Source organism: Cariama cristata, unplaced genomic scaffold, assembly GCF_000690535.1.
Source record: "Cariama cristata isolate BGI_N322 unplaced genomic scaffold, ASM69053v1 scaffold28849, whole genome shotgun sequence".
Classification (NCBI taxonomy): Eukaryota; Metazoa; Chordata; class Aves; order Cariamiformes; family Cariamidae; genus Cariama; species Cariama cristata.
Genome location: NW_009634612.1, coordinates 8175 through 35840, shown reverse-complemented (window position 1 = coordinate 35840; position 27666 = coordinate 8175). Strand labels below are relative to the sequence as shown.

Below are 27666 nucleotides of genomic sequence, written 5' to 3'. Positions count from 1 at the left end.
TCCCTACAAGTGACAAAGGAAGAAGCAGCAAAACTGCTTGGCCTGAGCTGCCTCCTGCCACCACCAGCACTGGCTGCTCCTCAGCAGGACCAAAGCATCGGTGTCCTCTGCCCCTCCAGTCATGCCCCGGGAGGGAGTCCTCAGGGCTGAATCCATAGTGCAAAGTTTTGCCTTGAGTTTCCTGATCTTCAGGAATGAAACACATTTCTTTCAGAGAATAATTTCACATAGAGAAGCACAGCGCTCCACAGCACCCTGCTTGCTCCTGTTCCAGCAACTGCAGAGAGTCAAACCATAAGCAACCCAGGGCTCAGAACCAAAAAAACCCCACATTTTATAGAGCGGAACAAACCTTAACTGCAGTGCAAAAAAGGCAGAGTGTCCTATTCAAGAGCTCAGCAAGGCCTTTGAGCCAACATGTTCTCTACAGATGCCCATCTGTTGGCCATGTTCAGGTCTGCTGCTGTCCTTTCAAAAGGAGACCAGGGCTACCGCGCACCTTTCTGCTCCCAAAGGCTGTCAGACATGCTACGTTTTCCAAGCACCAGGTTTGTTTAGTTTAGAGCTGTGTTTTCAACTGGCCTTATTCTGTTTGAGGTTTCCAAATTAACTATGCAAACAGATACCAGGTAGACATGCAATTACTCAACACACCTTAAAAAACAAATAAAACCAGGCTCAAGCACGCAGAGGGAACACACTGAATTTGTATAGGCACAATTAATTAGTTTCAGATAATTTGCCATCCAGCTTTTCAGGTATACTCTTAATATGTTGTCTAGATTATGATTAATTAAGGACCATCTGTCTTACCGAAGCCTTTAATTTGCTTGTCTGTATAGACAATTATGCTTTCTAGTGTGTACAGGAGAACACTGCCATAAAGGGATTAATTATATTTTCTCATAAAATGGTTTACTCATAAAATGTCCACAACAGCAAGATGGATTCCCAGATGAACGCTCCTGCCCAAGCCACGGCCCCGAAGGCTGTGCCGCAGAAGGGCCGGCATCGGCACCGTCCCAGCGCCTTCACAGAGGTGCATCTGTGGATGCAAACTCCACCCTGCAGCTGCTCCTACCATGAGAAGTAAAATTCAATCCAGATAGATAAAAGGAATTTGGAGGAAAAGAGACGAATTTTTCACAGCTCTTTTCACCTCAAAGGTGAAGCCATCCATAGCCATGCCATCTACTCCAAAGGAAAAAGATTTTTTTATTTTCTTTTTCCTAAATGTGCCTCATTATTTTTAATATGCCTTCACTTCCTTTATTGCATATACCACATTTGTAATTTCCACCAGGGAAAAACAAACCATAGCTTAACAACCTTTTTCCAGAAGTGTTGAGAAACCAATGAATGCATAGTGTTAACACATTTATTGAATATGAACTCAGGAAGGGCAGGGCAAATCCACAAGCTGTTTCTCTGTCCTGTTTTCAAACATGTGTTAGCACTTATCGATATGGGAAGAACTCTTCTGCAGAATTTGAAGTAGTACAGGCTTAAATCATGCCAGTGGCACAGCAACAGCCCCGACATGTGAATCTTGGAGAGCTGGGAGGGACAACATCTCCCCAAACTTTGCTTGATTAGTGAAAGGTTTCAAGACAATAACAACAACTGGGCTGCAGCCTCATAGGGAAAAAACCCCAACCACCAAAAAACAGGATTTCTAGCACTTCTTGTTTCTGAGGGGCCCAAGAGTATAATCTTCATCTGCACCCTGGGGCTGGCAGGAGCCCAGAAGAGCAGGGCAGAAGATAACACACAGCATGAGATCACCACCATCACACTGAGACCAAGCTTGTTAAAAGAATAAGTAACAACACAGGAGGAAAAAACAGTGCGGAGATTGCCGTCTGTGATTCAAGAAGCAAAACAGCAGCACATCACATCCTGCTGCACACAGCAGATGTCCCATGAATTAGGGAAGCAGCGACAACAGAAATGCCCTTGGTCTCTTCTTGGTCCATCCCGCTCTGCCCCATCCCACACAGCAGGACAAGCCCAGACTTCGCAGCTTCCCCGTCCCTATTTCCAGGGACCATCACTGCTCACACGTCCTGCGCTGGGTCACCTATAGCAGGTTTCTCCTGCTGCTCTCATGCTGCCCCCTCCCCAAGCAGCAGGTCCTTCATTCCCAGCTCTTCCATCCTCATCCTCGTGACCATGACTCAACGGCAGTCTTCCCCAACACACCTCCCCTGCTGCTTCTTTTTGCCCCATTTGCTTGCTCTTCCCTCCACTCCACTCCCCTCCCACGTCTAATTTTCACTGCACCCATTCCTCAATCTCAACTGACCTTTCAAGCACATTTATTATTTCTCAGCTGCTTTAGCCTGCTGACCCACATCCATTTGGTACCAGCACACCAACTTCCCACCCAAAATAGCAAACATCACCTGCAAAATCTGAAAGGGAGTTCCTTCAGGTTGCCTCCCGCATTCCCCCTATTCAGAGGAGCTTTCTGGGACACTCACTAAGATATTTCACACACACATATTTTTCCAAGCATCCCCTTCTACTACTGTTGAAGAGCTTGAGGAGGACCTGTGCTGCTGCACGGTGGGGATGGCTTTCTCGTTCCCATTACCTCAGTTCCCCCCATGTCATTATATTTGCACGGAGAGCTCTTCCAGCTAGGGCCACCTCTCTTATTTGTTCATCCCCCACGCAAACCGCTGCCCAATACAATGCTACAGCACATTTAACATTAACGAAGTAGCTCCAGCTCTGCACCGGTGGAATATCGCACCTCCAAGCCCACCACAAGACCCCAAGACCACCACCAACTCAATGGGCATCCAGGGGAGCAGCTCCCAGGACCGTGCCAGCAATCCGAGCCCGCACAGAGTCTAGGTGGCATCTTTGCGCAGAAAGGACGAAGAGAGAGTTAATTTTAAACAGACAAACAATAGCTCTTTGACTGGTTGACAGCAATTAGTAACCAGAGAGCACCAGGCACGTTTCCTGTAGCCAAGTATAAAGCCTGCCGCCCACATCTTTGCTTTTGGGAAAAAACAACAAAACAAACAAAAAAAACCCAACACACCAAACAAACCAAAAAACAAACACCAAACAGAAGGTTAAGATCACAGGTAAACTGCTCTTACCAGTAGAACTGCCTGGACCTGAGATGGTACAGAATGTTTGATCCCTCCAAGCACATACACAAAGTGGTTGAATTCTTTGCCCAGTACAAAATTTAGATTTTTTTTATTTTTTTTTTTTTCTTTCTTTCCCCCTCACTGACCTATGGGGCAGAAGCCTCCCCTGCTTTGAGATCCCCTCCTTCTGAGATAACTTGACCTCAAGATCTTTCTGAGCCTCCCAAAACAAAGGTCTGGTCCCCACCACTGTCAGACAAGCATCGCCCTTCTCAACAAACAAGACTAAAAATCACAGTGGTTTATGCACCTCCTTAAAAATCTCCAGATGGAGAGGAGCCAGTTAAACAAAACCAAAGAATAAACAAACTTCCACAGCACAGACAGCAGACAATTGTTTCATTATTGTTGCAGTGAGTGGGAAAGCACAAACAAAAGCCCATAAGTGGGATTTTCTGAAGGAAATGTGTTGGTGGTTGCTCCCTCCTGCTTCTCCTAAATCACTCCATCCCTACCCAGAGTAAGCACAGGTCTGAAACCAAGTCTGAAGGACTGGCTCTCAGCAACTGCTGCTTCTGCAAAATTTGAGGGATCTGCCCAACGTTTTCTGCCCTGATTGGTATCAGGTTTGGTGCCATCCCTTTCTGGAGAGGAAAGAAGGAGGCTGTGCCTTCATCTAGACGTGACCGGCAGCAAATAGACAAAACCACTCTATGATTTGTATGTTAACGATGCACTCGCCAGCGGCACACTCGCCAGAAGATGGGTTCCCTTCACCACACAGATTTATTCTGCAGCATGACCACCACGCAGCTCTGGCACAAGCAGCATCAAAGGTCCACCAAGTCTCTCCTCTCAGCGCTCCTGCTGTGCCACAACACCTGGAGCTGCCTCCTGCAGACATAAATGCACCAGCAGCCAGGATTAACCCCTCGGTCCTGGGTGCCACAGACACGGGGCGGGGGGCTTTGGCACACGAGCAGGATGAGGCCCTGGGCCTCTGCTCTTGCAGGCGGTTTCCAATAAAAGAGTTAATGCGAGATGAAGGTCCCCAAAGGGCAGTTATTTCGGTAAGGCAGAGTGCCCCGATGGTCTGCCAAATTCTAACTATAGGAGCGGTAGGCTGGGCACCTGCAGGGCTCATCTTTCACCCTTTGCCCCTGCACTGCCTTGAGCAGCAACAAGGAGACCACCAAAAGCTTTTCCTCATCTCTTCCGTCTCATTCCCGATTATTAATACTTCCCAGCCAAGCATCCCACTGTCCCAGCACACATCCTTGCTAACTCCTACCTGGAGACAGCATCTGGAAGCCAAGGGTTATCTGAACAACAACAAACTACATTCAGAAATGAGATGCCAGGGTTTTTCCCACCCAGTTTCAGCGGAGTTTGGAAAGTATTTGGCCAATGCCCCCCCCCACCCCACTAGTCACTCAGACTCAGCTACAAGCCAGTTATTAGAAGTAATTCACGCACCCAGGAGTAACATGTGGCTCGCACTAGAAAACTAAGGGCACCCTGGGATGCTTCAAAGGCACACAGCACAATCACACTTTATACCTGCAGTTGCGCTGCCCAACGTAAACACGGAGCCCACAAACAGGGGTCCCTCTCCAGCCCCCCTGCCTGGTCCCTGAGCAGCAGAGGGGTGGGTGCACCACGGTCTCAGGGATCCCTGGCCAGCTCCTGTTGCTTGGACTTGGTTTCTTTCTGCTCATTGTCCCAATGGGGTTTCATTTTACACTTCTGTAGATTTGTTTTATCTTAAATGCTAATGGAAAAGTCAGGGGGAGCAGATCAGAAATGGCACTCTCAGCATTCAATAGCTTCCCAAATGCTGGCTCGGGCTGTATCATTTTGTACAAATCCTTCTGTTGCTTGGGCATCGGGAACACCAGCCCAGGAACGGACCACATCACATTCATCTCTTGTATACATCGTTCCTGTACAACAAGGGTTGCAGAAGCTTGCTTGTCTTCCCTAAATCCAGAGCATGCAGAAGAAAGGGACAAGATTTGGATTAAGCGCAACAACAAAAGTGCTTGTGAACTGCAGGGGCAGGAGAATAAGCAGCTGCTTGCCAGACTCAGCCTCGCAGGGCAGAGGCTCAGCAGCCCCTCTGCTCATGGGGGCTTGGGGCTCTGCCCTCCCCAATCACTCTGCAACCAGCCTACCCCCCCAAAAATAAACAAAACCAAAAACAACAACAAAAAAAAACCACAGAAAAAAAAACCGACAAAAACTAAGAACATCTTATCTAGGAAGCAAACAGAATAGCGGAAATGCTGAAGAGTTATGGGCTATGTCCTGTCCCTGCTCCAATTCCTCAAAACAGCTGAGCAATTTCCCCAAAGCGCTACTTGGCTAGCACAGACCCCGGCATGGAAAACTTCAGCCTCAAAGGGCAAAAGAGGTGAAAGTTCGAGCTTAAGAGACAGGACCGAGCATTTATGCACTCTTCATGTCATCATGAACCCTATTATTGTTATTAATCCCTGGGAGAGGGAAGGAGAGGGCACTAACAGGTGAAGATGATACAAGGCAAAGGAGATTTTAAGGGGGGGAAAAAACAAAAATGAGGAGGGGGGGGCTGTTTAAAGCCCTAACTGCTATAGCTGCTTCTGTGGCATGAGATGTCATCACAGACCCATAGATTTGTGGTTTTCCCACGGCTCTCATTGTCACAGAAGGAGATGCTTAGGTGGCCAGAGAATCTCACCCATTTACTTCTCAATGAAGCCCATAAATGTACCTGACGATCGTGTATGTTGGGGAAAAAACAGCAAATCTTCACCTCTGAAAGCATTTATCAGTGGGGAATCCAACAACTCCCAAAGTATTTTTTTCATTTTATCAAAAAAACATTTTGCTTACTGCTGAAAATATATACCTTACTCTACACCGGGATCAGGCTAGTGGTTGAAATTGCAACAGGAGAGACCCCCAGGAGCATACATAGCTGTACTGTAAGCAAATATTTGGACAGGATATATAAGATACAGGACTCCAAAGCTCCAGTCTTCTCCCAGTGTCTGCAAACCCCAAACACACGCAGGAGGATCTGACGCTGTCACATTACGCATTAGGAGCTGAAATGACTTCTGGTCAGCCCTTTGGGGACGGATAATCAGCAGCTTGTTCCATGCTCCCGATTAAGAGGAGATAATCCATTTCTGTACGGCTTTGGTGTCAGATCAGAGCAATTCTGGCAACGGTTCCAACGGCACACAGCGCTCCGGCAACAGCTGATGCAAACGCTCCAAAAGCCAGGGGCCATCACAGCCTCCATCCAAAGGACGTGCCGCCACTTCAACTGTCCTTTTGCAGCAGCAACTGCTGCAAAGGTCAGGCACATAATGGAGGCAGCATGGGTTTGCCTCTCCTCTCGGACCTGAATGTCAAGGCTAAGAGATTAGCAGCCAGAGAACCCACAACAAAGATTTCCAAAGAGCTGGAGGACACGGTTTGCCGCTTGAGTTGCATCCTGGAGTGGTTTTTCAGAGCATGGGGATGTGTCACCCTGCAAGAGGAATGTTTGTCCCGCTTGCTGGGAGACCAGTTACGTGAATTTGGTCTCTGCAATAACTCATCTTGCCTGCTCAGTCCCTCTACATGCTGTAGCCCAGAGGATTTCTTGTTAAGCAGAGGAAGGTGCACAGCCTGTTCTGTGTCAGTTTTATTCTCATTTGAATGGATTTCACTACTAGTAATGAGGCAGTCCTAAAGAGCTGCAAACACTAAAATGAGAGCATGGGTCCACGCAAAGGAAGAGCTCTGGAAGAGATCGTGCACTCTTCCAATCTCATTCCTAGAGGTCGGGACAAATATATCGGTCTTGATCATCTCTCCTTCCTGTAGTCTGGGCACCTTACATCAAAAAGTGTGGGAAGAATTACGTTGGACAAGGAGAACTCAAATATGCAAGGCAGAACTGACCACAGTTGACCTGATGACCAAGCACCAGGACCAAAGGAACCACCACACCACAAGTAGCCGATCAATCACTCAATAGCAGGTTCTTAAAGACACAAAACTACCACAGCAGTCTATGGCACAGCACTCCAAAATTTTTGCAGAAGAGTCTGAGGACCTCAGAGGGGAGGTTCCTCAACCTGCCCCAGCCAGCAGCAAGAGTGCTGCTGAAGAAGGGGTGCCTTCAGCCTCCAGGTGACTGGGCTGGAGGAAGAGAAGCAGTCATGATTAAAAGACTTCCAAGAGGTAAACGATGGAGGTCGGTAATCAGTTAATCTCTGCTTGCATCCCAGGTAAGATTAAAAAATCCCTAGATCAGCTTTGTCTGCAGTAAATGAAGACTTAGATCTGGTATTAGCAAACGCTCAAAGACAGGGCCCATTAGGCTTTGGGACAAGCAGAGAAGGTTGCTGATTCTCCTTCATTAGTTTCGTACAGGGCAGAGAAACACCCTTCAGGGACAGGCTGGGCACAGTAAATCCAGCTTCCAGGAAGAGGATCTCCTTCCAGATTTGCCTGTCAAGGACTCCCAGGGCTAAGATCAGGGTGAAACCAGCACAGGTCACGCTGCAAGGGGCTGACAGAAGAACCACGCAGTACAAACAAAACAGCTTGTACAGGGTGCTCTGTCAAAGCTCACTCATTTTTAAGCCCTGTGCTCCGACAGGTATCCAGCTCAGCTTAGCTTAATATCCTCCTGCCGTCGCGCGCAGCCCTGCAGCCATCTCCCACCCTACAAACGGGCAGACACACCTAGCAATACATCTGCGCCACGTCAGGGATGCTAATACAATGAACTGTGCGTGCTCTTTGCTTTCAATGCAGCATTTCAAAAAGCCTAGTTGTTCATTTAAGGTGAAGCAGACGCTGTTCCTCTGGTCTCTTTGAAAGGGCTTATCTATGGACTGGATTTCATTAAATGTCTTGTTCTGCATTTAATAAGCTTGCAAGTCTAGACACTTTGGTTCTCTCTCTATCACCCCTTTGGTGTACCAGCAGGTAGAGACAACAGAGGTTAAGAGGGAAATATTTAGCTAGCAGATTTAGATGCTATCAAGATGATTGCGTAATTCCACTTTGACTCGCTGCAATTTCATACCCAGGGACTTTTTCGTTCACCCTCATGCCAATCCCTTTTGAAAGAAAGGGGCTGTTGCCTGCTGTGGTAGGGTAGAGGAGGTCCCTGGGAGGTTCAAGGCACAGACTTTGGGATATTAGCAGAAAATCCATGTTGAATCAATGACTGAACAGGGGAGGAAAAAGGTCCAGAGGAGCTGTGCATTGGAATTGTCCTCTACTACCAGACAGCGATGATGCTGTAACAAGCAGGACAACAATCTCAGCAACCCAGTACACCTGATTCTTCAGATATTTCCACGTGCAACTGGGTGTCACCTCATTCCCCCTGCCAACAAGGAAAACCCAGCCAGGAACCTGATGCTCTGCTCCTCCCTCCCAGGGATGCCCAGGCGCACTGACCGGGAGCACCGAGGTACCTGCAGAGCCCCGTGGGAACTGCCACAACCAAGAGTTCAGCTGGAAAACCCAGAGATGCTGCTCAGGCCTCAGATGGGTGCTAGGCTCAATGCCTGGGCATCAACTTCAGCTGTCTGCAAGAGGCATTCCTGAAAGAAAGGTGCCTGGCTGCAAGGCGGGCAAGGCTGGAAGGGTATGTGCCAGCTACTGCGGGAGGGAGATTCTTCCTGCAGCTCCCATGAGCCAGGTATGCCCTATGGAGACCCAGTCTGGCGGGACATCGCTGCGGATGTGAGGGCAATGCAGAGACCTGCCATTTGCTTATCAGTCAGCAGTTAGCGTCACTCGAGTGATGGGAACTCTGCCGAGACTTTGTTCGTTTTGCTTCTGACCCTGCATCACACTTGAACCCTTAGCCTTCGCACAAAACCAGCTCTGTATTTATCTGCTGCTCCGCTTAGCCCTAAAGGCTAAGTGAGATGGACACAAATCCTGTTCGTTCACAACACGCTGGGAAAGATCAGCATTTTTGTGGATCGGGGCTGCAAGACATGCACGTCACAATTGCACGTGCTGTGGGGATGTATCAACCAAACTAACTGCAATCTTACACTAAGAGCAAAACGGTTTTTCAAAAGATTAATCAGAAAGATCTCTCTCTTTGGGAAACAAGCAGTCATAATCAGCAAATATTTCTCTCACGAGATTGCAAAACAAGGCATGCTCTGCCCTCTGAGCCATGAGTCATGAACTTCCCTAGCAAAGGGGGAGGCAGAGCAGAACAACTGCACGGAGAACAACAGGATGGTGATTTTTTACACTTTATCACAAGGAGAGCAAATTCAAGGTCTCTGCACTTACCATCAAACTTCTTGTATCGGGAACTAAACATGGTCTGTAGGTGATTGCTAAGCTCTACGACAGCATTTCTGAAGTCATGTTTACTCTGCTGACTGTACTTCTCCTCCATTTCTTGAGAGCAGCACGTGTAGCCTTGCGAGCAGACTTTCAAGTGGTCACCTGAAAAGCAGAGAAGAAAATAACCCGAGTTAAAAAGATTCCCCATGCAAGGGCAAAGGGGTCAGCTTCTGAGGCAGGGGGTATGAGGACCCGCAGCACCATCTCCTCCCAAGGAGACCCCCCGCTTCACCGCGAGCACTGGACCAGGCATATCAAAACCTGATTCTGCAGAGGAACTTTATAGCAACACATGTAAATACCACACTTTTAATGTTCTCGCAGAAAGACAAAGTGTCCTCTTATTTATTCAGTTAATAAATGGAATAAACAGATACTCATCTTGCACAGTATAATTTGAAGAACGAGCAAATTGATCTGTATATACTATGACATCTTCCATGAAGGTTCTGCTGAGTATTTTAATTACTTCCAATTCATTCAGTTAATACACAACATAGTATCAAAGGCAATGGTCCTTTTTGTACAAATAAATGCTTTTTTCTTCACACCTCCCCCCCCCAGTTACCACAGGAGAAGTAATCTCTCCCAGAAGCACAGTTATCACTGATATTAAAATACACTTGTTCTATGCAACAGCTTATGAAAAAGCTTTATATTTCTCATCTCCTAATTTTACAGTTTCCCGTCATCATCCTGGGTAAAACTGGGGTTTGTTTTCGGAGAATTCAAACAGCTTTTTCTTCCTTCACTCTGAAAGATAATTCTCTCCTAAGTCATCTGGCTCAAGCTGGCTTCAGGAATCATAATCAGTATCTGATTTCAAAAGAGCTCCATTTCAAAATTTCACAGACAATGTGGGCACAGGATCTGGCCCCATATAATTCACTTTTAGAGTATCTTGCTGCAGTGCAGGATGAAGCTGTCTCCTTCCAGCACCACCAACAAAATGCTGCTGTCAAGTTTTATGGGCCAAGATAAACTCTTCATGTAGCAACACTCAGCTCCAGCTTCTCTGACAGGTCCCACAACGCAGCACCATCACAGGCAGGTGGGCTGATGCTAAAGTGGTTCAAACTTAGACAAATTGTGCAAATCTTTGTCAACGCTGAAGAGATGATCAAAACAAGCAGTTAGGATGAGAAACTCATCCTTCCAAGTCAGATGGTATTTTAAAAGACACAGCCTACATGTAAGCTGCTGCCTTCTCTCTCATTTTACACCTCGCTGCCAAACCTTATCCTTCATCCTGAGGAAGCAGATGGAGAAGCAAAGGCTCTTCCTTAAGTGCTCACACCCTGGAAGCCACCAACAACCTCCAACCTCCGCCAAGGTTCACAGACTCACTGCCAGAGCTGCAAAGGTCTTGTCAGCCCCCCTGCACAGAAAGTAACCTCTTCACAACAGGCGACGAACCAAGCGCTTACTGAAGAGCCATCCTACCTGCTAGAGCATCAAAAGTGGGTTTAGAGAAACAAAAGTAGTTTTTGCATGGTGCAAAACAAAGCCTGCCTATGACTAACACGAGTGGTTGCTTCTCTGCCTGCCTTGTGCAAGACCTCATAGCAACATCATTTGCCCAGCTATCGAACCTTTGCATCACTTTGCATGACTTTCTAGCCCAGAAATGTTAGTATCTCTCCTTTCAGACACTTAAGTACCATTTTGAAATACAATATAAATATTTTTATATCTACCTATATCTAACTAACTATTTAATTCCTAAGAACCTCTCTTCCTAAATCTATTTTCCTTCTGCACTACAGGGTTTGTTTGTTTCCCCTGGCATTACAGAGAGACCTTGACCGATAGATAATTCTGCCACAGCTAATTTATTGCACAAGACCGTCCACTGCTCTTGAATTACGGAAAGTTCAAAGTCTGTTACGGGAAGGCAGCACTGCTTAGGCACAGCATTCAGAAAACACAGAAAAATCTCACTATCTTCTTGCAGATATATTTAGCTTGCTAAGTCATTTAAAAGGGAGGAAGAGGCGCACCCCGGATTTTCAGATCCTGCCCACCAAATCCATCCCGGAGCACGCCTGGGCACTCCTCTATGAGCCTGCGTTACTAGTAAGCATCAAAATATTAGAAGTGCCCAAGAGCCACTGCTTTATTTCACTCTGCATCTCTTTGCTCCAGTTCCAATACAGGACTAAGGTTCTCTGACACAATGGGAAACATAAATAGCAGCAGAGCAATAATTACAGCTAGAGCGACAGCTGGTTTCAAGATGTCAAAATAACTTTATTTCAAAACTCTTATAACAGTTTAGTTGTTTTTTTTTTTTCCCCTGTAAACTTCTTAGGGGGGAGAGTATGTTGGAAATATTTAACCTGAAACGCACTTCACGATTTCAGTACCATTTCCATGACGCATGCCTGCCTTTGGTGGTTACAATTTACGTACTTGCCATTCTTTTGTGTTGGAGGGGTAAGTCTCTGCCCTACTTGGCAAATTCAAATCTATTGATAGTGGGATTTCTTCTCCCAGTTACACTTTGTAGACACTTCCGAAGTTGTCCACAGATGCCCTGGGATCCCCAAAACACTGGTTTAACAACCACTCCAATTAATTTATGATAAAAAAAAGCCCAATGTATTTCATGAATACAAGTAACAGTTTTATATCTATTCATAGTATTAAACTAAAGTTACCACTCCACCTAACGTTACAAAGCAAAAGCATTTTTTTGGATCCACCTTGTCCCAGATTTGCACAGTGCCTCCCTGGGACACATGTGCAAAGCCAAGCAAGGAGAACATTACTGATAGTAAATCAAGCTTGCACAGATCCCATTTGGTTGATCATTAAGAAATTATGCTCCAAAATGCAACTCAGACATTCAAAAATGAATGACCAAGCAATCTAATTATGGAAGATATTTCTCAGTCATGTCAGCACTATGTGGTCTTGGCTTGTGATCAAGAATTAGCTCTGTCTGGAGCGGAGGAGCTCCGGCTACTCAGTGCTAATCATAGAAGGATGCACTGTGTAACCCCAGTGTTAAAAAACAGAAAGTTTAGGGCTGTGGGCTGCTTTTCTTCCAGTTTTCTTATGCCACAGTGGGAAGTACCAATGGAAAGTCACTGGAAGACACTGGGGGCCCTAGTTTTCCCCCAGGGAGGGCTGTCCTTAGCCCCTCTGCATCCCTGAGAACATATCCTCGCTTGAGCAAAGCAACAGGCACTGACACGGTTTGCAAGAAATCTCACATCTAGCCTGTGTTTTAAATCAGCTAGCAGAGCTGATCCGTTCAGCATCCATCCCCAGGACTCATCCCACCTCCGAGTTTGCAGAGAGAGCAACACAACACCCCAGCGTCCCATCGCCTGCTTGGGTGATGGATCCATCCCATGCCCCTTTGATGAGCGGCTGCGGTGTTGGGAACTGCTTACACACCTTCACGGACAGACCCCGGAGCACAGCATAGTCAGACAACAGCTTCAAAACACAACAGTGCTACAACCACAGCATGCAGGGGAACGAAAACAGTGAAGCCTGGAAAGCAATCGCTGCCAGTGGTCCACGTGAGCATGGACCAGTTACGCACACGGAAAACACCGGTCTAGAGCCAAGACCAAAGACAACACCCTTCATCTTTCCAACTGGCAGTGAACTCCTCTAAGGAAAAGGAGTGAAAAATATGAGCATTTAGGCCCACTTAAACACAGAGCTAATGTTTATGTATATTATATAAAGAACACTCATGGTGTGCGCTCACCGTCAAGGACACATTAGGCAATAATTATTTCCCAAGTTAAAACTCATCAAACTATGCCCATACAAGGCAACTCTTCATCTACTGTTGAGCGTTAAAGACTCGGCAGCTTTTGTAATTTATCACCATGTGAGCACTGCAAAAATATAACTCTGCCACAGCCTCCTTTCAAGTTAGGCTTTTTATTGAATTGTTTGGCAGGGTGTGCAATCATCACGTCAAAGGCCGCATGGCAAAAAGAGCTTAAGTAGCAGAGAACGACTCCAAATATCTACTGTATACACACACCATCGCTGCAGCTTGTCATGGATTTGCCCATCTTTCCCATGGTCTGTTGCAGCAAGAGTTTCTCTCTATTTTATATCACATACGGATACAGAGAGAGAAACGAGGGACCTAAATTACGAAAGAAGCTTGCTTCTTGGCTAGTTAACTGCACACCTCTGGGGAACGGAGGTGGTGGTTTAAAGATAGAAATGCAATGGTACATGATGTTACCATCTGTACATCCAAGGAAATGTGCTCAGAAAGGTAATCTTGCAAACTTATCATTTAAGCCATTACAGAAACACCACATTTAGCAGACTCCAGGCACACAGAGTTTCTTCCAAATCAAGTAAGTATTTTGCAATGTGTCGGAAAACAAGTTTTCATCGAACGAGGAAGTGTGCAGCACAAACTCGGGAGCTCCATGATCTTGAAAAGCAGTTCCCTTCACCAAACAGTTTTCTAAGACCTTTTCAAAATGTTGTTTCTGGATGTCTAACATGCCTTCCCAGCTTGCTTCTCCTCACCTGGACCAAATTCATACTTTAAGTACACCTGGCTGCAAAACTAGCTAAACTTTCAGGAGTGGTTCACTGGGAGGCAGGGGGGTTATTTCTTTAAAAGACTCCTGTACACAGTCTAGCCCTTCATTGCAGCTCAGTAAACAAGCCAAAAGCCGTTTATGGTCCAAGATGTTACTGTTGGACTCTGCTCCCATGTGAGAAAACAGGCTGGGATAAGCTGGGCTAGTGGATGAGTGGGAGGTGAACGCTCCTGGGGCAACCGGGGCCACCATTTCGGCATCATCCTCTGCCCCTTCCCTCTAGCACACATGGGCTTGTGTCATCTTTAAAGGAGTTTTATGACTTCCTCTGAAACAACTACCAAAGGAATCCCAGACTGTAATGCCAGGCTCTAATCCGATTTCACACTAGACTTGCCTTCTAATTATCACAGAATATTAGGCTTCCACCCATCATATATAATTGACATGCTACTGAGGCTTTACAAAACCCCCAACAAAGATGACAAGAAACACTAGCATCACCCCTGAGCACAGCTCCGCTGCTCCAGCCCCACATTAACAAAGGGGTGAGAAGAAGAAAGAAAAGCATGAGCTTGTGATCGACTCTGTCGGAGTCATCCAGACAGACAAGGCTACTGAACTGTCCACCCAACCCAATCACATTTCATTGTACCCAAAAACTGCCCAGCTTTCCTGGTTACAAAATGAGCTGGGGAAGGTCAGCGCCTCTGGGAATGGACCATGAGCCCTTGTACATCTGCAACAGTGCTGCCGTAACCGCTACAAGCTATCGGCACAGCCACAATCGTCCCTGTCCCCCAAGGCAAGGCTGGGTCACCCTAATCACTGCTTACGCCGATTTTGGAGATCTGCTAACGAAGAGCACTACAAAAATGCAGATAGTGTCTTGGCATATAAATATTTCCAGGTGAAATGACACTAAGCTGCAAACACCAAAGGGCAGGAAAAAAAAAATAAAAATCCCGCTCTGGGGTACATGGCATACCCAAAGCAACCCTATTGCCTCCTCCCCGGCTGTCACACACGCATGCTGCTGGGAGGCACGTTTTTTGCCTGACATAAGCGGCAAACTTGAATTTTTAGTTGACGGCTCTTATCGGAATACTGCTTTTTCACCGGGTGGTCACAGCCTTCTCCGCTTGCTTTAAAGCTGCACTGCTGTGGGACTTGTGTTTATTTTACTGGGGTGAATACTCCTGTGGAGACGGTCGCGTGCCAGGAAGGAAGAGATGTAAAACAGCATTGAGTTCCTGCTAACGGAGGTGATGGATCCAGGAAAGGCAGAGTTAGGAGTTTGTAAGCTCACATCCTGCAAACGATGCAGTGCTGCTAGTACTCTCTGGTCAGAGTGGGTCAAACCAGGTTGGGACATTCGGAGCTGTACCTCCCTCGATGCTCCTGAGCACACAGTGCTATTTCCAGCCCAAACCACTATTTCAACTGCACACTTCCAGAAGTGCCTTGTGCAGCATTCTCCCTGCATCTATCACCATCGGACACAAAAAAACATATCCCATTTCCAATACGAATCATTTCCCATCCTAAAAGGGAATGCAACCAGAGTCAGCTTTCCTTTCTTCCCTCCTCAAAACATTTGCAATTCCCTTTGGGATCACAAACCCAAAAAGCATCAAAAGCGAGACAACACCCCACGCACCCAAACTCAGGTCCTCGCCGTGGAGGTCAGCATCGCCCTCCAGCCGGGCATGGGGCCTCCAACCCTTCCACAGCCACAGGAGCCCTGGTCCTGGACTTGACCATCATGGATGCTTGTCCCCACCTGCACCCCTTTTTTCCAACCATCCAGAGTTTATTAATCCAGAAGACATCCTCACGCGCAGTCAGCTCCCAAAGCTGACTGTTAGGGTTATGGAAGTACCACAATTTGGCAGTGTATGCCAGCACGCAGCATATTTAACATCCCACTCAATTAGCAACCATTTTATATAAATGGTTTATTTGCCTTATTAATGTTAAAGCCACTTGTTTCTCCGGCGCTTCCACTTAGGCTATTAATCAACATGCGTTTCAGTTTTTTGCTGATTACTCTAATGGCACAGAAAAATTCCCCAGACTCACAGAGAAAGCTTATAATATTGAAATGATTTTTTTTTTTTTTTTGCAAACTTGTCAAGCAGTCAAAATACACTCTTTGATACCCAAACCAAAGCCCTTTCACCTATGCTTAACAACAGTGAACTATTTTCAGGCGAGCTTTACTGCATCTGTTAACTCAGCTGCTAATCCATCTTGCAGGCACGGGGAACGCCAGCGCACACAATACCTCAGTGACATACCTCCCTTCACACAACAAATAATCCTAATTATTTCCATAGCGCGTACCTACGGTTACTTAAAATATCATACACAACTGAGGTCTGTCTGGCTTCTATTTTTCCATTTTGCTTTGTTGACAGCTTTGAGTTCCCAAATTTACTGCCAAGAGGGTCAGGGACTGAAGAGAACAAGAGAGATTTATATCCCTGTGTGTACATTAAGCCAAACGCACATTAGGAACCTTAATTCTCTACTGGAAAGAGCAACTTAGGACACAAAGAGGGCTCTTGCCTTCCATCCATCCAACTCCAAATTACTACCGCAAAGCTCGTCTTTGAGCTGATAACAGAGTCAGGTCCCTGAAGGACCAAGTCCAGGCAAACGCTGCCCATTGAGGCTGACCGCAGCGATTTTGGGACATCCCTCCTGGGCAGGGGTAGACCAGGAGAGCCCTTCCCACGCTCCTAACGCAGCTCTTCAGCCCCAAACATAAGACAAAGACCTCCGCTCTCTGCAGCACCCTGGAGAAGCATCATGCTCAACTGAGGTCCCCTCCTGCCCGGCTCTCCAATGGAGGCTGGGGCAATGGAGAGGTTCAGGAGGAGGTGCCCAAGGACCAAACCCAAACACTCTCTACAGTACATCTAAACCTAGGACTGCACCCTTTGCAGGTGATGTCCAAGCGAGGAGGATGCAGGGTCTCACCTTCCGCAGGGTTTTAAGAGTTCATTTAAAATCCTGCTCACCTGAGGAAAAATACCATCGCCGCTTCACTTCCACAGCACAACCAATGATTTCCTTCCCAACAGGGTGGCCCGAATACTGCGAGGTTTTACACCCTGGAAAAATATGCCAAGACAGAGCGCGCTTTCATTCCAACAAACAGGATATTGAGTCAATTAGTGGCACACCAAACACAAACCAGACAGATGAAGATAATGCATCTCTGCAAAGATCAAAAGAAGAGAAACCACACAAAGATCTGAATATACAAATAAGGTAAGGAAAAAAAAAAAACCACCCTACATAATTAAACCTATTATTTAAGCAAACCTGGTGAGTAAAATAGCTCTGGTTAACTAGAGGATTCTCCCCAGCTCTAGCTAAGAAAGAAACCTTCAATGAAAACCAAGAGTTGTTTCTTAATTAAAAAAACAAAACAAAAAAGCCCTACTTGACATCGCTGAGTGAGAACTTAGGAAATGCAAATTCTCTTTATTATCACCGAATTCTTTAGGCATGAAATAGTTTTCATAACATGTCTCTGCCTACATGCCCTAAGAGAGAGCTGTTACACAATGGCCAAGTTACGTTGAAAATTATCTTTGTTTTTTTCCATTTCTCTGATGAGGAGGATGGATACACAAGGCGCACAAGAGACCCATCTCCAGGACAGCTGAGACAGGTAGTGCTCCTGTCCCTCCATCAGCCACCAAAGAACAGCTAGAAAGCCCAACACTTGCAGTCAGTAATTCTGGATATATGTAAAGGTAAAAATAAAAGTCATGATAAAAAAAACCCCTGCATACAGCCAGTGATCAGAGTTCAGAATTGAACAGAAATTGTCCAGCAGATTTTACAGAGGTAACCCAAAAAAACCCACCGAGTATAATTTCATGCATTAAAGGCAGGGGGGGTAGAAAAGAGAATCCATTGGGAAAAGCAAATACACAGAATTACTGAAGCCTCAGGCACAAGGAACAGTAAATAGAAGAGGAGATCTGGCTGGGAGACAGTTACTTTCTTTGTAAGACTTTTCGTTTTTTCCTCAAATTCCCTATTAAGAAGGTAAAACAAAGCCAAAACACCCGCCTGTTTTTTTCCATAAAGCTTTGGGCTATTTGCCAAAAAAGCAGCTTTAACCAAAACGGATTCCGCCACAAACACTGTCATTCAAACTGGAATATTCTTCCTTCTTAACATTTTCTCCCTCCACTTTCGGCCCCTCTCTGTCTGTGCTCCCCAGACCCTCCGGCAGGCACCTCCCGGGATGCTCGCCGGTGCAGGAAGGCACCACACACGGGCAGGCAGGAGAAGCAGGAGTATGCCACTGGAAACTACTTTTCCAGTAATTTTGGTTTTTTCTTTTTTTTTTTCTTTCCCTTTTCAAACACAGCCGATTCCAGCGTCAATGCACAAAACCACATTTCAGAGCCACACAGTAGTTTCTTGTGAGATGCACCCCGGCTCACCTATTTGTGCCAGCAGACTGGTCATCTGCTGGCAAGTCCCAGATCTGGCAGGAGACGACTCCTGAAAGCTTCAGCAACGTTTCGAGGTCATACAGCCCTAGTGATTCTGAAGATCATGTTTTATTTGGAAAAAAACCAAACAAATGACCAAAAAATACCTCAAAAGAAAGTAAAGTGTTCATGGTTTTGTGGAGGCACTCTGTCTGATAGAGGTCCCCCCAGTTGAGAGCTGCACAACTGTGGAAAGCCACAGCTCCCCCAGATAGTGGCACCACCACTTTTCAAGGCAAGGACCCCTGTCCCCAAGGCGCTGGTGCCATGGCCATGCGGTCAATCCCCCTGAACATCCCACCTCTCCGTTGTCACCAGCTACGCAGGGGCTCAACAGAAGTGAAGTTCTTGCAAAAGCAAGCACACGCCATCGCACAAAGCGGAGCTACCATTTCCATGCGTAAAAAGTCCACCAACAGGAATAAAAGTACTAAGGGCATGTGAACTGGCAGCTATGACCCAAGCAAAGATTTTAAGAAAACCCCAAAACCTAAAGATGTTTTTAATTCCTTAAATAAGAAACAAAGCTTGTGAAATTCAGCCACGATTTCCTGTTTTCAACTTAAAATAAAATTTAAAAAATATCCCAGGCTTCGTACAAACAATAATCCAATCTATAAATTGGAATGCAAGAGATGCTAATTAACTTCCAGAGAGATTAATTCTCTGTTGCAGGATCCAAAATAGGCACTGGGGAACCTGTTGCAATTGTGAGACCAACTTGACACAGAAGGGAAGGAAAAAACAGCGGAAAAAACAACAACAACAACAACAACAACACAACCCCACTAAACACAACACCAAGCTACAAACAACCATATTGAAGGGTAGTGTACAAATAAACAAATACCTGGAAAGTAGCAGGGTGATGGTTTTTGTCCGTAAGGACACACTCCTTCACCCTGCCCTGGGTGGTTTTGGGCAGGGAGGACAGCGAGCAGCATGCAGGGGCTCGGCAGAGAGCCAGGACCACTCGAAAGTCCTAGGTGACACGGACGAGAGGTCTACTTTTGCTCCCCTTGCTTTGACAGCAAAATCCACCCAAGTCCCTTGCTCCACACTGCTGCCAACGGCAGGGCTTACTTCCCAACCTACAAAAGCAGCCCAGACTTTGGATCAGAGCACCAACTCCTTATCTCCTTCCTCCTGCCACTCCAGGTGCCACCGGTCACCCAGTGCCACCGATCCCCGGGAATCCTGCTCGGCGGGGAACAAGAGTGCGCCAAAGCTCTGCACCGAGGAGAAACGCTCCATCTGCTCAATTTACAAGAGTATCACTTGCTTGGGGTTTTTTGGGGGCAGGAGTTATGACTTCTGGTAATGAAAAGCATAAACAAAAAGATGGAATAGCTTTAAGGTTCCAGGTGTAGCAAAGTCCAGCTATCATCCAACAGTCAGCTCACCTCCCCTGCCCCTGCACATCCCTGTCCTCCTCAAGGGCACCTCAGGAAACACAAAACTGTGAGCTGTGGACTGCTTCTATCAGGAACGTCTGAAAACCGAGGGCCAAGGAAGAATGAGTTCACTCGGGCAGGTTGCCCATCCACACCTGCCGAGAGCCACGGCAAGTGCTGCCCCACGACCCTGCCCAGCTGACCACCGATTCCCCTCGCTCGCCACAAAGGCAAATAACGAGGGGTTTGCCAGACTGGTACGTGTCTGATACCAGCATTTAGATGAGAGCAACCGTGTGCAATGTTCTTTTCAGGCCTGATTTGGAAGAGATCACTTTTCACGCAGCAGTACAATGTCACCGCCTGGAGCCGTGTCCGTGCCCCACCTGCCCTTGCCGGTGCACTGCCAGCCTGGAGGGTCCTGCCGGTACCCGCGGCATTGAAGGGCATCATCCCTCCATCCTCCAGCCACATGCAAACTTCACTTTCTTCCAGGCAGGGACAAATCTTCCCCAGAACAGAGGAATACAAAGTAATTAACTCTTCTGGTCTGGCCGCCCAGCTCCCTCAGGTCCCGCTTGATGGATGGTCGGCTCCAGCCAGCATTTCACGCCACTTTGGCTCGCTGAGGACCAACCCCGAGGGCCTTCGCTCCCTAAATGCCCCCTTATTCAAGCTGAGGGATAGTCATGGCCTGTCTGCAAGACCGGAGTAACCAGCCTGACCTACGAGGGGAGGCAAGGTCCCCAGAACACTTCCAACAGCATCACGTCGTTCCTCAAAACAAACTCACTGGCACACAAAGTCCTTCAGTAAGAGGCCTCCTTCCAGCCTTAGCTCAGCCCCAGGATGAGCGTTCAGCAGTTGGGGGACATCAGCCTCCTGCAAAGCGACAGTTGTGCAACGCCAGCAAAAACAGAGCCCAGGCATGGCAAGAATCATTCATTTGCAGGATGTTTCCCACCAACTGCAGAAATATTTGCTCCAACAGCCCTGAAGTCTTTAAGGAAGAACTCCAGTTTTTTGGGGGGATTTTTTTGAGGTATTTTTTTTTCCTTCTTTTTTCTTTTTTTCCTTTCCAATCCACTATTTTCCATTTCTCCACACAGCGACTAAACCAACCAAAACCTACCCAAGTCCTCCACGAACAGACTCAAACTACCAGACTTCCCCCTTGCAGAACAGAGTGGCCACATCCTGCTGCCCCTCGCAGGACAATTAGCCTTAATCCTCGTTAGTTCTGTACATTTCCTTTAAATCCCGTTACCGCATTCCTCCGCGCACTCGAGCGCGGCTCAGCCAGCCTCCTCCGTGGCGGCGGTGATGGTGACCCCACGGTGCCTCCCGGCTCCTGACCCGACAGAGCTGCACTGGTCCCAAGGGCCGCAATGCTCCCAGACTATCTATCTTCACTGATTAGCTCTTAATCAGGAAGGCAGATGTGAATGAAGGGTGTAGATGAAAAGAGAAGGGGGGAGGGGAGCTAAATAGAAAAAAAAAAATTTCTTCAAGGAAAAAGTACCCCTTTGCTGCTTTAGGAGACAACTATGAAAACTTGGTCTAAAAGCAGCGTTTGAAGTCTAGCTGCTTTCATATTTATAACATTTGAGTCACTCCAGAAAACCACCACCAAAGCAGACCGAGTTGAACGACTACATTCATTTATTTTGGAAGTTTATCCAAGATTTGGTTAAAGACAAACAATGTGCCTGGATGTGAAAGAACATCAGAGCTGGGCTGCCGGAGCGGCAGGGAGCTTCCACCCGCTTGGATAGCACCAAGGCACAAGATGGTATCAACACAACCCAAAATGTACTTAGTCCTTCCTGAAGAGGAACAGCGAAAGCGCTGGGAAGTTATTGATTGTCCTTGGAAGGCATTCTTGCCATGCTAATATCATGCAATGGATTCAGTTTAGAAATCTCAGGCACAATCAAGGCATTTAGACCTGACTCATTAGTGGCCAACAGTTAATAGGCTGGAGCTGTAACTCCTCTGTCTAGGGGCCTGGGGGTGCTTAAGCTAAATCTGTAAAAAAAAAATAAAATAATTTATATTACAACTGCACTATTGATCTGTTACTGAAGGCAGGAAGCATCTTCCAGTCCAAACCACCCTGAAAACCAAAAGTAAAACCAGATTTTATCAGGTATCTACTAATTCCCAAAGCCACTAAGTGCACCAGTATTCCTAAACCTGTTTCCAGCAGGGACATGGAAAAAAATTATCAGTAACATGTCTTAACGCTCAATACTTTTTAACATGCTCAAGGAAAATCCTCCACAAAACGCAAGTCTTACAGAACGCAGTTCTCTCAAGAGCAGCACCTGCATGTCAAGACTACAAATTAGTCTTTGGAGCCTGCCACTCTCCTTTCAACTTCAACTTTAAGGCAACACCAACTCACCAAAAACCAGGGTCTTGTGAAAAGATGATCTGCAAACACATGGGGAACATATTGCCAAATTTGAGAGAGACCCCAAAAGAGCGACGATGCAAACTTTGGGGACTTCAAATAAACAAATTTTAACTAATCAATCTGGAAGGTCTGTTTTCTATTTGTGGCTTTGGGTTTGCTGTTTTATGTTTCTTTGTCTTTGCTGTTTGTTTGCTTTCAATTACCCGGGCCCCTCCTTATCCTAACCTCTAAAGCTCGCCGTGCCGTGCCGGCTGGGAGGCGGGCAGCAAGACACCAAAGTCATGCAATTCCAAGTGTGAGCTGGAAGATGCTCCTTCTTCAAAAGCCGCTGGTTTTGCTTCAAATTAGCTTTTTTTTTTTTTTGGTGTGTCCCCCATTGCAAGGGCATGGCACCAGCAATCTGGCATCCTCTCCTCCGGAGCGGGGACTATTTGCTGTTTCACAGGTCATCAGGAGGTAGCAAGCAAAGCTTACCAGATGCAGGTTTTATCACCTCAAGTGGAACTACTATTTTCTTTATGGGAACCTTGGTTTTTAAGGTTTTATCAGATCACCGAGATTACAAAAGCTTCGCTTACATGCTCAAAAGCTCCTATAAAACCTCTAGTTCAAGGTTTATTTGGTCTAGGTGGTTTTCAACTTGGAGGAATGACTTGCAGACACAAGTAATTTGTCCTACAAGCTTTGACTGACCAGTCACTCAGTGTGCTCAAACTGCGCCTGCCTTCTGAGCAAAATTCCATCAACCCACTGACCAAAAGATGTTCTTTTAAAAATATTTTTAAAAAAAAAAGGAAAAAAAAAAAAGACCTTGCAGCAAAAAGGAAGTTTCAATTACTTTGTGAAATCAAGCAGAAAAATTAAGATCCAAGCAAACTTTATTAGCTCTGACAAGCAAATGCTGATGCCTTTGTTTCCGACGTGTGCAAAACTTTTATGAAGGAGGGAGGGTGTGTGGTTTTGGGTTTAATTTTTCTTCTTTTTAAGCTACAGAAATATGCCTTTTTTTTTTTTAAACAATGTGCTTTGCTACAACTGGGTTTTGTAAAGATACTCAAACGAAGGAACTGGCAGAGCTATCACAAAGCAGCTGATTCTTCTCTAAGCATCCACCAACACTTCCATATGTCAATAGTACTTCACGACTACATTTATCTATGTAAAAACTCACATTAATAAGCCCTTCCCCTGCCTGCAGAGCTTGCTAAACAGAGTAACAGCACAGATAACTTTAGAGCAGGTTAAGAGACTCCAGAAAAAGATATACAAAAGGCCAGATTTTTCAAATGCATTTTGTATCCGCCCATTTTTTCAAGACAGTTTGGTTCTTATGAAGCATTTCACATTCAGTTTGCGGTCTGTGGTCCAGGGGCGACTGGAGGGGTCTGTGGAAGCACACACATAGGCAGTAGTCTGAAGTTTGCGATATAGGGGGCTGTGGCTCCCCTGGAAATTAATTTTTAGAGGGCTCACAAGCTAAGACAGATGGATTGCCCCGCTCAGCCCTACACCACTCCTGCTGACCAACCCATCTTCTCTGCCAGAACCCCCCCCTGGCTCCCCGTTACCAGCTCCTCAAGGGCGGGTGGGCTGCAAGGTGGTGGAACAGTTCTTTTCCCCCCACCTCAAGGACCAAAAAGTGTCATTTGCTTGGAAAATAAAATTCAGTCCAAGAGCAGGTCCTGGGCAGACATAAATGATACTTCAATTATAAGTAGAAAGTTTTCCACAAGACATTTCCATAGCAATACGGAGACCATTTTGGGACCAAAGGAAAGGCAGAGCACTCGCGCTGCTCCACGCTTGCAGCTCCCTGGTTGTCCCCCCGGTTCAGCTCAGAGCAGGATCACCTCCTCAGCCCAGACACAGGTAAAGTCCTTCCCACAGCATCTCAGTTTTGGGCCTGATACTTCAGCCGGGAACCTCCCATTGAAGAGCGGCTTTCCGGAACAGGAGTCTGGAGGAACCACTGCTATCAACCCAAAGATGCTTCTCCAGAGCATCACAGCCGCAACTCAATTTTGAGTTTATCTGCAGGAACCTAAGCTACATCTCACTACGTAACTGCACACTACAAACACCCAATAAAGCAGCAAGTTGGTGGCACACTGCACTTTTCGCTCTTTCCCACAAAAGCATTAAAGGCTTTTCTTGCTTCATCGGTGACCCCAGCAATGCTCTCAACCCCTTGCTCCAGCCTGCCTTCCCAGGAAGGAAGGTGATGCTGCTCTGCCTCACATCTTCCCTCTGCTCATGACCATAGAAACAATTTCCCAGTTTCAGCTGGACCAGAAGGAGGCACCAATTAAAGGGGTTTCAGAAATAATTAGCTCGCATCGATCTGATGCAAACCAGGGTTGGGGAAACAAGTCCAGATGAAGAGCTCTCGGAGAGACAGCCAGCAGAGCTTGATCTCACAGCAACTCTTCCACCACAGCTGGAGGACCAAGGCATGCCCGTGTGCTTCCCAGCTCACCCTCCTCCATTGTCACAGCTACCAGGGGCTATCGGGACATGCGACAGGCTGTCTGTGGCTATCAAGTCCTGGCTTGCCATGCCATAAGAAGAAAGGCTCCACAGGAAATTAATGAGCAACCTGTGTATGATATTGTGTCGAGGGGAAAAAAAAAATTTAAAAAAATCATACGCTGCTGCCTGCAGCAGGACACCACCATTTGACATGACTTTCCAATTTTAAAGGTTGAAAAACTCACACTATGTGTTATTGCAATTGCAAAAGGCAGGAAAGAACACATTGCTCAAAGGGGATGCCAGCACCGAAAACAAGGAGGTGGGTCAGATTTAAATCTAAACAGGTCCACCGCACATCCATCCTAGGGTCACTGTTTATAAGCAGAGAAAGGCAACTTTATACACAAAGATCACACACGAGTGGTTCCTGGCTGTTCCCAGGAAGAAAAGCTGCTTTTCAGCTGAACTTTCTGAGAACTGTTCATGTAAATAAGACCAACCTCCAAAAACGTAAATGGCTGAGCCTGAAGCATCGCATGGAGAAAGGCAAATAAGCGGCACGTGAAACAGGGGAAGTCCAGCACCAAAAAAAACAAGGTGCAATTTTCCCAAGACGTTTGAAACACCCCTGAAATTGGGCCACCGTGCAGAGCTAAGAGCCAGGGAGAGAAGAGAGAAACTGCCAGTGGAAACCATCCCTCCAGCAAGTGGCACAGCCCTGGGTTTAGCTTCCCTGATAAAAAAAAAAAAGGAGAGCAGACCCCGGAGAGGTGCGAGGCACCAACCCCAGCTCTGGGCACGGCAGGCAGGACATCTGCCAGGAGATGCCACTGTGGCAGAGCCCAATGCTGGCGTTGCTGCCTTCTCACCTGGGGGCATTTACTGGGACCAGTGGCTCTGGGACGGCAGCACAGCCCCCCAGCACCGGTAACGGTCTGAACCATCCCCTACGCCTCCCACATCTCAGCTTTATCTCCCCTTAGACAAACCACCTCAGAGCTAAGACCACAGCTGAGTTTGTAAATAAGATTTTACCTGAAAAAAAAAAATGTGCTTTTTAAGCTCTTGCCTGCTACTCCCACCAAGTGTTAACGTTTTTAACAGCCCGGGCATCTGTTGCAGAAGCCACCCAGCTTACACAAGCAGCGCACTGTGCTCAGCCAGCATAACGCGACCTACGTCCGAAAACCCATCCCGCTGCTGGAACAGACTCCCAATGTATTCCCCAGGTCTGGAAACAGCAGCCTGATGGTATTTGTGGAAAAGGCGAGGCTCAGTAGTTTAACCCACCCTGGAAGAGACAAGGAGGGGGGCAGGAGAGAGGGGGAGAAAGGATTAAGATAAGGATATCACAAAATTAAAAATTCCTCCTTCTCCCCCTCTCCAGGACACCCTATCTTCCCCGCTCTCCTCAGCGCAGCCGTGAACACCAGCCTTATCTGCCAGCAGGTTCACACGGGCACTCCTCCTCCTCATGTTAGCATAGTTGAAAAGATGTTGAGATTTATCAATTTGCAAACCAGTTTCTGCACCACTAAGTCGGTTTGAGCAAAATCCTCCCAGAAGGGACAGGAATGTCCCAGAGGAAGGATGCTGCTGCAGAGGACAACTGCCCGCAGGAAGGGCACAGGAGGGCACTTCAGCCTTTTGAGACCATCTTTTTGGTTTCCCTACCCTCCTTCCAAACACATTTCACCACACTACATGCCTTCTTGGCACTGCTCTGCACGGGACCATGGCACCTCTCCTTCCGCACATCTGAGGTGGCTTTGTCCATCCCACATGTTGGATGGCTCTTGCAGCCCACGCAAGCCGAGCCACCCTGGCCCTGCCTCCACTTTCACAGAATCCCTTCCCTAAGCCTGGAAATGGATCCGAAGCTTGGATCCTACAGACCCTACACCCACTTGGGAAGGTCTCCTCCCCTCTAGCCAACACAGGGTCACGTTTTCTTAGGTCTTTTGGAGAAAGCAAGTTTGGGAGATCTCGGCCCCGGGTATCACAGAGACTGTCCATCCATAGATGCGAATTTTGATCCTCTCTTGTGCACAGCAGCTGGGCTTGTGCAAACAGTTTCAGTGGAGTGGAAAAACAACACACCTGGCTGAAAGCACCTTATCGTGCCAGGGGACAATTACATCAAGGATTTTGCTGACAGGCGTTGAAGAGGTTTTTGTCTTTTTAAGCACAGCCCTGAGCAACCTGGGGGCAGGAGTGAGTGCAAACAGGACCTTTACCATCCAAAATCCACTGGTAGGAAGGTAAACAGCCCCCCCGCATGCTGCCAGCCCCAGCGAAGGGATGGTTGATTACAATGGGACACATCTACCAGTTGCGTTAGTCCTTCTCAAGCAGGGAGAGGGGTTCCCACCCTCCTGCAGCCACTCCTGTGCTGTCCCCCAGCACCCTCTGTCACCAAAAACACTCTATAAAGAATTTGTGGCTAAAAAAAGTCCAGAGGAGAGATGGGCAGTCCCCGCAGCAGGGAGGCATTTAGCAACCTGCAGGCGACACGAAGCGATGCTAGCAGGGCTGAGACAAGACTTCAGCACAAGGGCTGCCGTCGTTGGTGATGCTCCTCCGTGGGCTGGGTGTCTCCAGTGGATGACTGGGCTGTGACCAGAGCAGGTTCCCACTGTGGGGATGAAGCTGTCCTGTGGATGTACCAGGATAAAAAAAGCCAAGCAGCACCCAGACAAGTGCCTGCAGCAAAGCGGTGAGGGGTCACGCTAGTTCAAATGGACATGCCTGCAGCTCAGCCAAGGAGATAAATGCAGGGATGTGGCAAAAAGCACACACAGGGCAGAAAACCAGGAGCCAGCAACTCTCCCATGATAGTCCAAGTGC

At 47.1% G+C, this 27666-nt stretch overlaps 1 protein-coding gene across 1 annotated transcript in view; it reads right to left on the bottom strand.

The window, feature by feature from the left end:
* Positions 1 to 9576, bottom strand: part of GPC4 (glypican 4) — a 35676-nt gene extending 26100 nt beyond the window's left edge. Inside the window, exon 1 of the mRNA XM_009707223.1 lies at positions 9420 to 9576. Coding sequence (XP_009705525.1) covers positions 9420 to 9528 — 109 coding nt within the window. The 5' untranslated portion in view covers positions 9529 to 9576. The remainder of the gene's footprint in view (positions 1 to 9419) is intronic.
* Between the last annotated feature and the right edge of the window lie 18090 nt (positions 9577 to 27666).